This window comes from Camellia sinensis, chromosome 6, assembly GCF_055761805.1.
Source record: "Camellia sinensis isolate YWXY chromosome 6, ASM5576180v1, whole genome shotgun sequence".
Classification (NCBI taxonomy): Eukaryota; Viridiplantae; Streptophyta; class Magnoliopsida; order Ericales; family Theaceae; genus Camellia; species Camellia sinensis.
The window spans coordinates 116,280,275-116,298,168 of NC_138966.1; the positions used below are offsets into that span (position 1 = coordinate 116,280,275).

General features: G+C 35.2%; 2 protein-coding genes across 3 annotated transcripts; one reads left to right on the forward strand and one right to left on the reverse strand.

The window, feature by feature from the left end:
* Positions 1-2,186: 2,186 nt before the first annotated feature.
* LOC145793521 (uncharacterized) lies at positions 2,187-4,256 on the reverse strand. The gene is made up of 3 exons (XM_082876367.1): positions 3,702-4,256; positions 3,282-3,554; positions 2,187-2,894 (listed from the first exon to the last, which is right to left on the reverse strand). The coding sequence occupies exons 1-3, from the start codon at positions 4,254-4,256 to the stop codon at positions 2,187-2,189; spliced, it is 1,536 nt and encodes a 511-aa protein (XP_082732493.1).
* Positions 4,257-9,563: 5,307 nt separating this feature from the next.
* On the forward strand, positions 9,564-16,845 carry LOC114285549 (ras-related protein RABC1). 2 transcript variants are annotated; one of them, XM_082874591.1, is made up of 8 exons: positions 9,564-9,800; positions 9,894-10,100; positions 10,807-10,875; positions 13,879-13,944; positions 15,239-15,360; positions 15,576-15,704; positions 16,420-16,539; positions 16,602-16,845. In XM_082874591.1, the coding sequence occupies exons 2-7, from the start codon at positions 9,965-9,967 to the stop codon at positions 16,528-16,530; spliced, it is 633 nt and encodes a 210-aa protein (XP_082730717.1). In that variant the 5' UTR covers positions 9,564-9,800; positions 9,894-9,964; the 3' UTR covers positions 16,531-16,539; positions 16,602-16,845. The 2 variants fall into 2 exon arrangements, with proteins under 2 accessions (XP_082730717.1, XP_028084386.1); XM_028228585.2 differs by having other exon boundaries at positions 16,420-16,845.
* Positions 16,846-17,894: the final 1,049 nt, after the last annotated feature.

A 17,894-nucleotide genomic window follows, 5' to 3' on the forward strand; every position in this document is an offset into this window, starting at 1 on the left:
AGACCCCCCAACTTTTTCATGACAAAACCTAACAACATTAAAATCCCCCATCCAAACAGTAGGGATGTTGGACTTTTGGGAAACAATATCAACCAAAGTGTGAAAAAAAATGACTTCTCAAAATGTGAGTGTTCTCAGCATAAACAAAACTAGCAGCAACTATGAGTGTTCTCATGACTTTGTTTCCTTCAAAATATATTTTCAAATGACTAAATCTTGTGTCAGATTAACAACCAACACAACATGAATAACAACCAAACAGATTAACAACCAAATAGCAGCACACAAAACAACAAAACAAGGCCTCAGCAGAGTAGCATGAATACATTTAAGCAACTAACACAACATTCCAACTCAGCCAACCAACCATCCTACCATTAGCTAGCACCTAAGCATAGCAGTCAAGCATCAAGCAGCCGAAGTGGACAAAAACAGCAGCGAATTGTCCAAGTCAACAAACAGAGATAGAGCGGATGAGTAAATCTGCCACAGATTGTAGAAAAATCAGTCAAACAGCACAGCTGACCAACTGGAAAATCTGACCTGAAACAAACTGAGTTAAAACTCTAGGTCCGTATCTGTATCAAAATCACTTTCTATCTCATCTTCTTCTTCGTCATCACCCGCAATTGTTAGTTCATCATCGTCATCACAGATGAAAGCATCATCTATAACACCCTCGGGTTGTACACGCTTATTGGGCTGAGAAACTTCCATTGAAATAATTTCAGGTTCAATGTCATCCTGACGCAAAATAACATCATCATCAATAGGCTCAGTTGGTACAACAGTACTAGCTTCATCATCTTGCAGCACTTCATCAAATTCTGGCACATCCAACTTTGGCACATCTCAAATTCGTCGATGTTGAAACTTTTCCACGACTCGCCAATTCGGCCCTAACTTCGTATCATGAACATAGAAAGCTTGTTGAACTTGGCTTGGGAACACAAACAAGTCATCTTTATACCATCGACTTCTTACGTCAACGGTTGTCACATGTGGTTCGACATGCAAAGTTTGACTACTACCGGTGTTATACCATTCACATTGGAACAAAACAACCCGATGTCCAAACAACTATGTCAATTCCCACACTTTACAAAGGTAGCCGTAGAACTTTATCAATTGGCCTTGGTAGGCGCCTTCCACTACCAACCCACTATTTTGACATTTACGACAGTTATCACGGTCGATAGTATGGAATCAGATGCCATTACAAATGCATCCCGAATATGTGTTCACTAAGGCGTTAGATCCATTGGCTAATGACCACATCTCATCGGTTGCTTCGGGTGACTTTTGATTTCGCTATTGGTTCATCTACACAAGAAAGTATGTCATGTCAATTCAAACTTAGAATAATTAAACATTATCTGCAAACTATACACTAACGAGTTTTAGCTTACGCGATCTTCGAACAATTTAGGAAATTCTTTGCATTGTCGCGTTGCAATGTTGCATGAACTTCCATATTTTTGTTGCAACAAGAGCTTGTGTTCCCTACTTAATACAATGTAAGTCATAAGTAATTGGAATACTGAAGACTTTAAAATATAAAAACCATGCAGGAAATGTATGTTGCATATATGATGAGGAATCATACTCTAGATATTCGTCTACTTCCAAACTATTGTGCATGACAAACCAATGAGCCAATTCGCGGTCAGCTACGGACACATCAATTGCCCTTGGGAGGCGACCAAAAGAACGAACATTTTGAGTGAAAATCGCCAACCCCGGTCCATTGTCACCCCCATCGTAGTTCCTTTCTTCTTGGTTAAACACCGTTTCAACTCCATGCAAATACATTGAACAAAACGTCATACACTCTTTTGATATGTAGCCCTCCGCAATGGAACCTTTTGGCCAAGCTTTATTGCCCACAAATCCTTTAAGAAGTCCGAGCATTCTACATGTAAACATCGACCTGATCGTCAGTATGGTCATATTGAACTATAATTACATGAAAAAAGTTCTGACTCGTAGTTATACCTCTCAATAGGATACATCCATCGATATTGCACAGGCCCTCCAAGCCTAGCCTCGTAAGGCAACTAAATTGCAAAGTGGACCATCACATTGAAAAAAGCAGGAGGAAAAATCTTCTCAAGCTTACACAATATAAGTACGATTTGTTCTTGCAATTTCTCCAAATCAGTCACCCTCAATGTTTTTGAGCACAACTATTTGAAAAAAGTTCCCAACTCAAACAATGTGGTCTCAATCTCAGTAGGAAGGTATCCTTGCATCCCAATGGGAAGAAGTCGTTGTAGAATGACATGACGGTCATGACTCTTCAGGCCAACTAACTTACCACCATTCGTGGTGACACAATTGGATACATTTGCCGCATAGCCATCAGGATACTTAATCGATTTCAAGAAATCAAAAAACCCTATTTGTTCTACCAGGGACAATGTGTACAATGCCGGAGGCTTCTCGAAAAAGCCATTCGCATGCCTTATCAAGTATAACTCTTTTCGTATTCGCATGTCCTCCAGATCCAAACGTGCTTTGTCCGTGTCCTTGTTCTTGCCATCTATGCTCAATAGTGTCCCAAGCAAATTGTTACATATATTCTTCTCTATGTGCATGACATCAAGGTTATGTCGAAGCTTAAGTGTTTTCCAATAGGGTAGGTCGAACAAAATGCTTCTTTTTGTCCAGTTCGGAGTTGGATTTGCAGTCCGTTGCCTTTTTTGGTTGGTTAGATGCTTTCCATACGGCCTGTACGTCCCCAAATTAATTTTCTCCAGTATTTGTTCTCCCGATAACTCCACAAGTTTGGACCTATTCTCAATTTCACCGTTGAATAGCTTACTTCTACGCCAATTATGGTTCTCAGGTAAGTACCGCCGAGCACCCATATACCCTATCTTACTTCGCAAACTCTAAGATGATGCATCCATGTTACAATTAGGGCAAGCCAGGTAACCTTTTGTACTCCAGCCAGACAAGGAACCATATGCAGGGAAGTCGTTGATGGTCCACATGACTGCTGCATGCACTGTAAATATTTGCCCGTTTGAGGCATCATATGTTTGCACACTATGCTCCCATAGATTAGTTAACTCTTCTACTAATGGTTGCAAGTAAACATTGATGTCTCTTCCAGGTGCGGATCATCCGAGAATAAGCAATGACATCATGAAAAATGGATCTTTCATAGACTTCCATGGGGGTAGATTATAAGGCATTAAGATTACAGTTCACATGCTGTACGATGTACTTATATTTCTGAATAGATTGAAACCATCCGTGGCAAGCCCAAGCCTTACATTCCGAGGATCCGCAGAGAACGTAGGATGCAGCCTATCACAGTCCTTCCATGCCTCACCATCAGCTGGATGTCGCAATACTCCATCATCCACACGCTCATCTTTGTGCCATCTCATATGTGCGGTTGTTTTTTTCGACATGTACAATCTCTTCAACCTTGGTGTCAAAGGAAAGTACCTTAGTATTTTGTGTGGAATTTTCTTACCCGTCTTGTCGTTCAAGTTGTATCTAGACTCCGTACATGTAGGGCAATTCTCCAATGTGGCGTTGTCCTTCCAAAATAAAGTACAATCATTATTGCATGCATGAATGGCCTCATATCCCAAACCCAATTAACGTAAGAACTTTTTCGCTTCATAAAGGGTCCATGGAACATTTTCATCACATTTTGGTAGAATGTCTTTGAAAACTTACATAACCATATCGAAAGATTTGTTGCTCCATTTATTGTACACCTTCACGTGAAGCATCTTAATTACGAAGGACAAGATGGAGAACTTTTTACACTCTGGATATACTTTGCGTTGAGCATCATCAAACAACTTTATGAACTTCAACAAATTGTGCCTCTCCGAACTAGTACATTCTTCGTCGATATGATCATCCATGAGACCACTCATGTAAATCTCTTCTAACATGGTTGGAAGTTCACCCACATTTTCGTGATTGGTTGTCATTCCAGCTCGGTTGCTTTCAGTATCATCGTTTCGCATAGTAGGATGAGCACGAAACATGGGAACATGTTCTCCGTGGTGGACCCAAGTTCGATATGAACATGCGATTCCTCTTCGAATCAAGTGTAACCGTACAACGTGTCGACTAAATTTCGTGCCGTTCAAGCAATCAACACAAGGACAACGGATTTCATCCTGCGGCCCTAAATTCTTCGTAGCGAACTCAATAAATGACTGAACACTTTCTAGATACTCTTTACTTTTTAGCCTATCTTTTATCATTATCCAACTCTTGTCCATTATTGGAACAGTACATATCAAGCAAAGATGAACCTGGAAATGACGACAACTTAGAAAAATACTCTGTAATGGAAGAGAACTTAAGTAAGTTTAGGGGTTCAATTAGCATTGCTTTTTGAAGTGAATGAAATAGTAATAACAGATCTGGATGTTTTGCCTATTTGTCAATTGCATATAGTTGGCTAATTTCACTAGTAACTTGGCATATATTCATACGCAAATGTGACATGTATTCACTAGTAACTTGGGAATGCACAAATCACAAAGAACAAAGACCCAAAACAAATCCAGTTGGTGCGACTCCCATGAAGATGCAATCAGCAGATGCTCTTTTCCATATGTGAAACTAACACCTCCAAATATTAGTGTATTCAATAATATTTTATGCATTATTCACAAATAAGAGTGTATTCAAGACTCTTTTAAGCATTACGCACTAGTTGTAGTGTATTCAATACTAGACAAAGTACAAGTTCATGTGAGTATAGTGTAGTAGATGATCATTGGCTATTTGCTGCTTGAATATTTGGGTCTGAAGCTGTGGCAAATATATAATATCAATAAAATTAGTTGACGTTTATGTGTTTTGAAGGTAGCTCGAAGATGTTAGATTGTTGAAAGGGTCTAATTTTGTGCATAAAATGTCAATAGACTATGATTTGGGATATTTTTTCTTCTTTTCATTAGAGAAGAGTGTTAATCAAGTTGACAACAATTATATTTCAACTATAATTATATTTTGTATTGTTCATATACTATAAAAATGAGTGAACAAATTTATTTTCATATTACAAAATAAATTAATTTAATTACATGGATTGATTGTTCTTAGTAAGTAGTATTTCAAATATATACCCTTAAAATGATTCTTCAATTCTATATTAATTAATATGAGCATTTGCTAGTCGTGATGCAAGATTAATTAATATGTAACTAACATTATACTAATTTGTATATATTTGTTCCAATCAGTAGAAAAATAATTTTAAAATTCATGAAAAATATTACATGAAATAGACTATTAACTTAAAATAGTTAAAAAGTCAACAAAATCTAATAATCAATTACTAAAATCCAAAATTCAAACCCAACAACTACTACTAATTACATTCTACATTTGGTCTACAATGTTCGAATGTGATATATTTACAGAGATTACCACCCCTTTATGAGTTCTCTACTTTCTGATGGCTTTCGTGTTCTTGCAGTAAGGGCATTTTGGTCTACAGCAGAGATGGCTCAAGCTTATTGAGGGCCTAGACAAAAAAAAAATGTAGTTAGACTATGGTTTGGTGCCTTACATTGGCCATTGCCATTCTATTATTGTCCCCATTCTACACTAACATAGTGCAACTTCTTGTGCAACTTAGATTATAAAGTTAGGTGCTTTCAGAATCAATGGTATGGTTGAAAGGCTACAGCTATCCCAGGAGATCAGAGAGATTATTTTTTGTCTTGTTTTAACAAATCCTGAGTGAAAGGACAACCATGTTCTTTAATCATCATATTGACTAGATTATCCTCTATTGTTTCTATGGAGTTCCAAAGGTTTGCACTAGAAAGATGTGAGAGTATTTAGGCTATTGATTAATCACACTTTCTAATCCTAATTTCTTATGTGTTGGCCACAGATTTCTCAACTGACGCTGACTTTTAAAGAAATTATTTTCAACTATAGAAAGCAACCACAGTGTAAACCTCAAGCTTTTCGTAGTGTGTTTGTTGATTGGTCATCAGCACGCCGTTATGGGGTATGTGTTCACCTTTGATGACTTAGGAACAATCTTTGATTACTTATGGTGTCTAGGAATTCTTGAAGTTTTACATTTTCTCTGCTTCATTTTCATGTCAATGTCTTCCCAGAATAATATGCTGCAGTATTAACCAAAGGCAAGAATAGGGATAAAGATATGTTAGATGCCCAAACTGTCGAGCAATATAAGATAGCCCCAAATTCTAATTAAAATAAAAATAAAAATGCTCCAAATAAAAAAAAATTAATTTACAAATTCTGTAATACACAGGATTCAAGACTTCAGAACTGGAGCATCAAAAGATACAATGTGCACCAAATTGTTTGCTTATTTTAGCATAGGTAAGAAACACAGGCACATTTGGTGATATAGTTCAACAATCGAAAATTGGGAATCCAAAATCCACATTCCGAAATTTCAACCAAACCTATTCACAAAATCAGAAAATGCCCTAACAAAATTGTTTACGAAATAAACAGAAAATGAAAGAAAAAAACATGTCAAAACCCTACAAAAATCGTGAGAGTAAGGGATAGGAGACACAGCGAGAAAACAGACCCAGATCGACAGAGAGGAAGAGAGACGATAGACACATACCTGTAATCAGTGGTGGGGCCGATTTGCAGTGGTCGTGGTAGCGAGCGCCGGTTGCCTGTGATGGTGATGATCGGCGGTGGTGAGTGACAGGTTTGGTATCGAATACTATGTTGGTGTGTGAGACAAAACGGAACAAAAAAGTGTGTTTGTGTAATATATATACTGGGCGGCAAAATTAATGAGTTTCCCTCTAAAAAAATTTCGAAGCTTTAACGACTAAATGATTATTTGTTGCCAAATATCCTTAACAGCGACTAAAAATTGGTCTCCAAAAGCTGTTTCTTTGGCTACTAAATTCAGATTTTCATCGGCAATATTGAATATACAACGACTAACTTAGCTGTGGTCGTCAAAAATTCATCAAAAATATGCCCATTTTTTGGCGACAAAAATGTTTTGTCGCAAAATGTTATTATACGGCGACACAATCAAATTTTAGTAGCGTAAAATGGTAACAAACAGCGACTAAAACTAAGTTTGGTCGCCAATAAGGCTATATGGCGACTAAAATAGTTTAGTAGGTAAAAAGATTCAATCAATGCTGACTAAATCGGGTTTTTAGTCGCCCAATCTGGTGTTTTTGGTGACTAAAATTATTTTGGTCGCCAATTTCAGTCGCCAAATATGCATTTTGTTGTAGTGTGTAATTGCTGTATGGGAAAAAAAAATCTCTCTTGTAAGGGCTGGTTTGGCAAGTTTAGAAAAAGTCAAAAAGTCAAAAAATTACCAAAAAAGTTAAAAAGTTATCACTAATTACAAAAAATATATATATATAAAAAATTAATATACAAATATACATATACAAATAAACTTTTTGCCCATCAACCGTATTGACTTCAAACCCACTGAGTAAAAGAAAAAAAAAATTACATGTTTACATTCACTAGGTTGGATGGTAAAGTTGGGCCCGTGGGTGTCCACTATGGGTCCCATTTTGATAATCCGAACCGTTTAATATGTAAAAATCGTCTAGTACTATATGCTTGTAAAAAATCACGTCTATCGGATATCGTTAACTACATGATCAAATCAATTTTATATAAAAAAAAGATGGTGTTATAGTTAATAGTTGACAAAAAAAACTAACACGATCAAATAGCTATCGATATCTAATCAACGTAATTTTTTACAAATATATAGTATTCGACGAGTTTTACACATTGAACGGTTCCGATAAGAAAAACGGGATCCGTGGTGGCCCCTACAGGCTGAACAACACCTTCTAATCAAAACCTAAAAAGGATGCAATATTTTTCCATGTATTCACCCAGCCGGTTGCACTGCCATTCCGTACGCCTACTACATTATCTTCTCCGACACACTTATTTATACAATTTTTTAATACACATTTTTTCATAAATAGTCAAAAAATTAACCCAAATATTTATATTTTTTTTTTAATTTTTTAATCTAAAAATATAAAAAGTACATTTATTTACGACACTCCAAAAAACTCCTAAATGTATCATTGCATAATATTAAAAAATATAGGATTTACTTTTAATTTCCAAGATTCTTTAATGATTAATTTTTCCATGCTCTATCCCTTACCCACTATATATGTTAGGGTTGGTTCACCATGATTAATGTTGTAGTAGGTCAGCTGCTGATGTCATATGATTGTCAAAGTTAATCATTGCACTGGTCATATTTTGATTTTGTTTTTCTTATAAAAAAAAAAAATGTTATGTGGTGTTAACATTATGCAGTAATGATTTAGAATTTTAAATTCACCATTAGTGAGATGAAAATTGGAAAAAAAATAAAAATAAAATAAGGCACATTATATATTGTGGCAGTGGGCATTATTAGAGCCATCACTAATTAGTGGTTTCAAGCATTTTTGTAGCATTATATTTATAGACTCTAGTCTTGGAATAGTCAATTGTCGGTCATATTTAACTCAATCCATAAGAAGAAACTTACCATCGAGGTAGCAATAGAAGAGTTCATGAACGATTAGAGTACAGTGCGAGGTCTCAAAGTGAACCAGCTAAAAATCTAACCATTTTTTACACTCAAAATTTAAATTTGTAAAGAAAATTGGGTTCTCTACCGGCCACCACCCCCGTGGTCTAGTCATGTTTTGTTTGGGTCTATGAATTTCACCTTTTGGTCTATGGTTAAAGATAACATCACTCTAGTTCCACAATATGATTAGTCATGTTTTGTTTGTCTATGAATCTCACCTTTTGGTCTATGGTTAAAGATAACATTACTCTGGTTCCATAATATGATTAGTGTACACAGTCTCAATGCACCCAAAAAATATTTAGTGCTCTTTGAAATTTTTGTTCTTTCTTAAAACATTAAAAATGAGATATCTAATATGTCCACAAATGAGACCGATGAGCTATGCACATCTTTAAATATGATTTTTGAAAGCGGTGTAGCGCTTGCAACTTCAATTAATAGATATCATTGATTTGAAGGCTCATAATTCAATCAAGATTTGTCGAACTATTATCTAGTCCAAATTCATATCATGGGCTAGACTAGGTCGAATAAGACTTGATTAGACTTGGACTTAGAGGTTAAAATTCAAACCTTAGCTCGTGTGAGATGAACCTACTTGCTAACTTGGCAAAACATAGGAAAAAAAATATAAAAATGTCTAAAATACATCCATCCATCCTATGAGCCCTTTTGGGTCAAGCTTATTTGAGCAAGATTGGAACCTAAATTTTTTAATCCTTACTGGACTCAAAATGATAATAGAAAACTTGACAATGAGGATCAATTTCGTAATCTAGCCCGACCCGACCGACCCATCCACCAAGTCCAGCCCAACCATGTCAACCTTTAATTCTCAGTTACACAAACGTCTTGTAAAAAATGTTCTTTAATTTTCATCACAACCGTCCCCTGGTAGATCAACAGTAACTGATACAGTCGTAAATCAACAATACAATCAATGCAGGCGTAACTTATAACATGGTCCTACTAACACCGAATCCTAACTCAGGTCGATTGCCGAACGCGTAAAAAAACGGTGTCTGTAACCATTAAAAAGGCGCTCCGCAGACCTTTCTTCCTCCTTCAGCAACCTCTTCCCCACTACTTTCACTTTTTTTTGGCTGTCAAAAAAACCAATTAAATTTTACTTTAATTGAATAAATTATATATATACCTTTTTTTTTTCTTATCCCAGCTCTGCACCCTCAGATCTGAAGGCATCGCATCAAGTTCTCTGGTAAACCCTCTTACTCTCTCCTCTCTATCTCTCTGTAGGCTTGATTTCTATTGAATTTGGACTCATGTGTGCTTGAGTTTGAGTGACTTTTAGGGTTTTGGAATTTGATGCTCGGTGGTGGTGGTTGAGGGATTCGATTTTGTGTTTTGGAATCGTTGAAAAAAATGGATGCCTCATCGAGTCAACCGGAGTTTGATTACTTGTTCAAGTTGTTGTTGATTGGGGACTCTGGAGTTGGGAAGAGTAGTCTTCTTTTGAGTTTCACTTCCGATACCTTTGAAGATCTCTCTCCTACCATTGGTAAAGCTCAATACTCAAATCGTCTTATCATTTTAATATTTTTATGAAAGTTTGTTTCTTTTTGTGATCACAATTACATGTATTGATTATATTCAGAGATGAACTCTTGGAATCATATCCAAAATTCCTAGTGTGTATGCAAATTGCGATGCTTGAGTTCATGAAATTTTAAAAAATATTTGAGTTTGGGTTATGTTATCTCAAGATGATCTATTATTCTTACGCTGTAGAGTGTAGTATCATGTGTTTGAAGTAATTGTGTCAGTTGATGATCATTTTTATGTCGGTCATGAATTGATTAGTTTTGTGCTAAGTACATGTGATGGGTGCGGGCGGGTATGTGTTTTAGAGTTCTATTCATCTAATTCTCATGTTCCGGGACATGAGGGATACAACAAATTATTCCTATTTGTTGTTGTTAATATTAATTTTTGATGGTAAAATGGTGTTTATGTGGTGACAAAGTATTTCATGAGTAATATGGGACTTTTATGCTTTGTTATATGGTGAACTCCAATTACTAGAAATATTATTACAAGATGAATATCCAAATGCACATGTCAGACACACATCTCATGCCCTTGCACTAAAGTTGAGTATTCGACATGGGTACTCTGCACATTTAGAAGAGTCTATGTAAAAATATGTGCATGGCTTTTTTCTTATTTTCTTTACTTGATTTATTAATTTTTTTCATTTTTTGTAGGGGTTGATTTTAAAGTAAAATATGTTACCACTGGGGGGAAAAAGTTGAAGCTTGCGATTTGGGACACAGGTAATTCTTCTCATGATTCTTCCCCTCCCTCATCCCCCACAAAGAAAGAAAAAAAGAAAAAAACCCCCTAAAAAGAAGGATAAGAAATAAAACATGCTATATTCATTCACAAATGCATGCTTGTAGTTTCTTTTCAGGATTTCATTCATAGGATTTCCTTTGACGTCATATCTATCTTTGAATTATTATAGTTCTTGTTTTGGGCTTTTGTTTTTATATGAATTTCCTTATCAGTTTGTACAACTAATGGTGCCTGAATCAATATGATCCAGCTTTTTGGCTTTGAATTTTATTTATTTACTTAATTATTTTTAAATTGAACACATGAAAATATATCGTGCCTCCAATAAACAAATAAAATTATTGAAAGAAGCATGGACACTTCTAAGAAGGTAACGTATCCGTGTTGTATCCGTGTCGGACACCGACACTCTTTGGACACTTTCCCGACACGTGTCCGACACTCTTTAAAACGTGTCCTATTTTTTAAAGACCCGGACACTCTTTGGACACTTGGAGAATACATGTGTATCTCTTAAACACACGTGTCTATCAATTAGACACATGTGAAACCAATTATAAGTTTGAACAAAACAACTTAAGATACAATAATAAAACAAAAATCATATAAATTCATAAGAATTATTGTCATATTTAATATTTTTATTATCTTTGAATGATATATTCATATATATAACATATAATAAATATATAAAATTATATATTTCATGCGTGTCCCCCGCGTGTCGTGTCCTGCATTTTTTGAAAATTAGCGTGTCGGCGTGTCCATGTCGTGTCACGTGTCCGTGTCCATGCTTCTTAGGGATACATGTTAAACTAACTGCAAGTGTTGTACCGTCAGCATTTGCTCAGATAACTAATAGTGCAGGCTCTATTGCATGTGAGTTCACAGGCATGACAAGATAATATAGCCTAATTTGTGAAAGGATATGGGACATGATTTCCGCGCCCCCCCCCCCAAATGCAGGTCAGTGGTTGGAAAGAAGGAAAGATGTAAAAAGAGAAAACCAAGAATTATGTTGATTGTATAATTTGGCATGTTTTCTTATTTTAAATGACTAATCCAGTTTACTTATTAAAAAAACCCTTTTCCTATCATAATCGCATAATTGATGCCTGGAACTGTAGCAAGAATGCATAATGCGTGCAGGTCATGTCTATTTTGCAAATTACTATTGTCATTGTTTCTATGATATGATCCCTTGAGCCTAACTTGTAAGAAGATTGTGAAGCATGAGGGAAATTTACATTGAGATTATTTATATGTACAATCTCCTATCTCATAATCTATGAAACACTGGTACTCCAAAACTAGTGCCGTATGAGTACCGGGTCCGGGTCCGGGTACGCGTACCAAGTACGCTGAACATGTTGGGTACAACAAATACATTTGGGTACGGCACTGGTACGCAAGTTTTTTTTTTTTTTTTGCTGCTAGAATTTATTATAGCCTTTATTATTCTTCTTTCAATTTTAAAAATATTAAGTAATTTATTTCCAACACCTTTTACCCGTGAGTTGTGGTTTTACTCTCTTTTGCATCCTGTTTTAGACAATCGAAAAAGAAAAAAAAATAATTATATAACTTTTTAGACAAGTTGTTTTCTTTTTAGTTTTAATATTGAAACTTTGATTTGTATATTGGATGTTTAGCTATAAATTTAAAAAAAAAATTAAAAAAAAAATTAATGTACCCCAGCCGTACTCGAACCCGAACCATACTTTTTTAAGAATTTGTTGTATCGGCATACCCGTATTGTGCCCATGTCCTTATCCACACCTGTGCTTCATAGCTCATAATAGTTGGTTGGTCCTCATAGGATGCACTACAGGCTACAGCTATACATGATTAAGAAAGAGATCAGATTATTTGATGTTTAGATTAGAAAAACTTAGCAAAATAGAAACATTAAATTCAATTCGGGAGTTTGAATCCTTGTTGTAAAGATATTTATTGAGATTCCTAATATAGCAAAGTATCTAGGACTATGGTGATGAGAAGTAAATACATTCTTTAGAATACATTAGGTTAGACTCTAGAGTGCTGTTTTGAGCTTTCTTTGTCTCAATGACAAGAGACTTCAAATAGTGGTCTTTGAATACCACATCTGCTCAACCTTATATGATGAGCATTGCTTGTCCTTGGAATTGTTTGTATAAGGTTAATAATAAATTTCACATTTTTTTGTCGCTACTCCAGTAAATTGCGTCAGCTAGAAATTGGAAGACTTTAAAAGGAAATATTGTTCTTTTCTTTTCTTGGCTAGCAGGGACAATTTTAACCATCAAAGCAGAGCCTATGGCTCTGTTGGAAAGCCTTAAGGGATTTGACTATTATGGAGTTTCATGGTTGTTTGATTGAAGGCCATATTGTGGGGTAGGTGGAAAAGTGAACTCTCGGTCTCTGCTCCAATGCATAATTTGTAGATAGATATCTTAAAAATGTTCACAAACCCTTACTGTGGTCATGTCATGACAATATATTCCTTAAGGGTAGAGGTTGATAGTTTTGACCAAGAGAGGAAGCTATTCTCAAGTTGTGTAATGGCTATTTCTACCCTCCATCAGGACTTTGGAGAGGGTGTGGGGGTGGATACTGCTTTTATTGTACTTATTGTTTCATATATCTCTCATATATTTTTTTAAGCCCGTTTTCTCCGAGTAAGCATTTGTCATCCTTCTTCCTTATGTACCCATTCCCTCTAGGGGTCAGAGAAAGAAAACATAGAGATTATGTATCTGATTATTATTTATGTTATTATAAGCCGCTAAAAACTTAGAAGATTAATTTGACAGAAAAAGAACCGTTTTGTTAGGATGGGAAAGTTTCTTCCTTGCTTTGGTTCCCTCTTTATGGTTAATGGCTCAATGCAAGAGTTGGTTTTTGGCAGTGTTTGATACTCTTCATTTAACTGTTAAAAAGTTTGCCCTGGTGAAATTCCCTTGACTTTGGGAAAAGTTTTCTTATTTCTCATTATGCAGCTGGACAGGAAAGATTCAGAACACTAACTAGTTCATATTATAGAGGAGCTCAAGGAATAATAATGGGTATGTTGTCTCCATTTCTTCATCTTTTGTCCATCTTTATTCCTTTTATTTATTTATTTTTTTTATCAATTTAATTTTAATATGTGCCATCAGCTTTAATTGCTTCTGATGAAACCCCTGAAGTTGTTTGCTCATGGACATTCGCTTATTGTTATATAGTCGCAACCTTTTGTGTTCTTGAAGTTGATATAGCTATCATAAAGCTAGAATTTTGTGAGAACAACTTTTGGACATGGGATTGTTATGAGACCCATATGAACTAAATAGTGAGTTAGGTTGAGTATAAGATTTTGGACATGGGATGCATATTTAGTTTAGTTCATCAGAATGTGTAGGTTTGTGTGTGTGTCACTTTAGGTTTGATTTGCACATGTTATGTAAGCTATTCCAAATTTGATTAATATGCAATCTGAACTCTTTCTGATTGCCAAGTTCTTCTCTATGATATTGGTTGGCCTTGCAATGTTCTATTTTGTAATGTTTCTTAAATTTACCCATCTGTTTATACATTTCTTCTTGGAGTTGTATCCCTAGACATGCAACTGGCAAAAGAAGTTGAGACTAAACTTTTTTGTTGAGTTGAGTTCTATGATTTATTTTGCGAAATTTAATGCTTGCACATTTCAGAGTTTTCTATATTTGAGTTGACCCATGTTAAGAGAGATCAAGAAGTTGTCTATTTCTTCGGTACATTTGTAGGCCTCAGTCTCCTAGTGTTGAAATCCTACCCACATGGTTCTCTTGAACTTTTTTACAATGTCACCTCTTTGAGGATCTATAGTGTAGCTTTCAATTGGCATAAATCTCTCCACTGGTAGTTACAAGTTTCTTTGTTCCAAGTGACTTCAATTTGTCAGAATTCTCAGCATTGGTTAAAGTCTGTTGTTCTTTTGTATTTTTGTTTAACATAATCAAACTGTTAATTTACACATTTTTATTGGTATACCACTCCTGAAATATTTTTCCCTACTAAATAACGGTATAAGATTTATGTTACTTGATCTCTACAAGACTTGTTTTTAAAAAAGATAAAATAAACTAAAGTCTTTTATGTGAAATGCTAGAGACTCACAATTTAAGTCCCTACAATTCACCAACAATGACATGGCCAAGGCCAAGGGAGTTGGGCTTTACACGGTTGAGTTTGTAACAAATCAAAAGTTGACACATAACCTACCATGTCATTGTGGGTCTCAACCTTTTCCCTTCTTTACCTAGAAGCTGTCTCATGATCCCAAAGACCATGCACTCTTCAAATATTCTGTTAACCAAGTTGTGTTTGGGATTGGAACAGTTTATGATGTAACCCGACGAGATACATTTACGGATCTATCTGATGTGTGGGCTAAAGAAATTGATCTGTATTCAACAAATCAAGATTGCATCAAGATGCTTGTTGGCAACAAGGTTGATAAGGTACAATGTGCAAAAAAATGCATTGAGAATTCCCTTTTCTTACCTAAGTGCTATAAGAAGTTAATTCCAATAGTTTGGTGCTACAGTATCAATATAGTGCCTGAGAACCAGTTTCAAATTTTCTGTGTCCCACAAATTTATCTGATGTTGCATTACTGGATAGAATGATAGAGTTTGTTTGTGGCTTTAAAGTCTCTTAATTATTTCTTTTCCAGGAAAATGAAAGGGTTGTCACCAAAAAAGAAGGAATTGACTTTGCTAGGGAGTATGGATGCCTTTACATTGAATGTAGTGCAAAAACTCGGGTCAATGTGGAGCAATGCTTTGAGGAACTTGTTATGAAGGTATGCATAATGTCAGAATCTTTTCTCCCATGTTAGTTGGAATCTTTGAATTCTTTGTTTTTGAAGAAGCCTAAAATCATTATATGCATAATGTTAGAATCTTTTCTCCCATGTTAGTTGGAATCTTTGGATTCTTTGTTTTTGAAGAAGCCTAAAATCATTGTATAGTTAATGGATTACAAACTAAGACTTACTAACCAACACAATTTTATAGTGGACACCACAGATTGCAAACTGTGACATACCAACTGCCATATGAATTGATTGTGGGCACAATTATAAGTCCCCATTTAACATTCACCCTTTTTATCTCTCTCTCTCTCTCTCTTCACCCTGGCCTCTTAGCACCCACCACTCCCAAGTTAGAGTGTTGTTAACCCACACAAATCATGTTTACCAAACAACCACCTAGAACCTATATCTCTTGATAGAATGAGGGCAACGCAACCCTAACTTTTCCATATGTTACTGTACCAATTATTTTTTCATTTTTACAATGAAATAGAATGAGGGAAAGCCATTTGGCAACGTACATTAAACAATATGACAAGGGGTTCTAGCAATTAGGCCTCTTCACCGAAAATTTATAACCTGTTACCCTGGTCATATGTATAATAAGGCATTTTTCATGATTAGATATAATTTCGCCAATAATTAATTAACATGGTGATAATCATGATTACGATGTTACTCCGATAATTTTGTTTTGATGCAGATTTTGGAAACACCAAGTCTCTTGGCTGAAGGCTCATCGTTGAGCGTTAAAAGGAACATTTTCAAACAAAAACCTCCGGTGTCTGATGCCTCGACTAGTGGGTGTTGCTGAAAGTGACGGGTTCAAACAAAAACTTCTGTAGTCTTGACGCCTCACCTAGTGGGTGTTGCTGAAAGTGACAGGTTCAAACAAAAACTTCTGTAGTCTTGACGCCTCACCTAGTGGGTGTTGCTGAAGGTGACAGGTTCTCCCTCCTTTTCAGCAACTCCCTTGCGTTGGATGCATTCTTTAGTTCTCTTGTTATGTTTGATCCATAAAAACCTCATGGGTAAACCAGTTTGTGGGGAAAAGTTGTATATTTGGTCTCAAATGTTAAGCTTTATTTTCATATGCTTTTCTTTAATCAGCCAATTTAATTTCCCAGAATTTGTACGTTTCAGTTTTCAATTAATTTTTAGTCAGGACTACAAATCACCAGTGGTTTAGTCCTTTCCCCAATCTCTACTGCCACTTGTCACCCCTCTCCACGCCCTCTACTACTACCCACCCCTAAATCCCTGTGGTACCCTTCCCTCTACCGCTACTTGCACCCCCACTCCATCTTCCCCACCGCCTCTTGCAAAAGCCCAAAATGTGAGTGAAATTTTGTTTGGTGGGGACTGAAATGAAAATTGTGCTAGGGGTGAATAACTCCGAAGTTTTAATCCAATGCTTTGGTCAACCAAGTTATTGCAAGTTCACAGAATATTAGTGTAATGACTTTCAACAAAATCTCATTCATCAAGGCTAATTGCTTGATCGATGTCGATGAGAAGTTTATAAAAAATAGATGTTTAATTTAAAATTATTTAGTTTGTTTCGTTTTGGTTTTTTTAGAAAATGATTTTGAGAAAATTTTATTTTTTTACTTTTAAGTAATTTTTTTTTAAAAAAAATTTAGACACATCTAACATAAATATACTTAAAAAATATAATATTTGTGAAATTTTTTTTTTTAAAAAAATCACTAAATACTAAAAATACAAAAAAAAAAAACAAAAAACAAAAAACAAAAAACAAAAAATTCAGTATATTTTTAATATTTATGTATTTATTAATTTCTTGAAATATTTTTTTACAAATATTTTACTATTTAGATACATCTAAGTAAGGTACATTTAAAAAAATAAAAAATTGTTTAAAATTTTAAAAATATTTATAAAAAAAATACACGAAAAATAAAAAACTTAATTTTCAATAAATTGAATTCAAAAAATTAAAACTAAATTTTGTATTTGAGAGGCTTGAAATTGTTTATAAATACAAATCAGTTAACATACTTCAACCATGCGAAACAGTGAACAATTTTTTGGTAGAAGAATATTTGTCATATTGTGAGAGGTAGTGGTGGGCGCGGGTTGGTTGCGGCCACAGAACTTCTAATCTGTCATCCGTTCGTCAGATTGACGGATTGGAGAAAATCAATCTGCATCCGT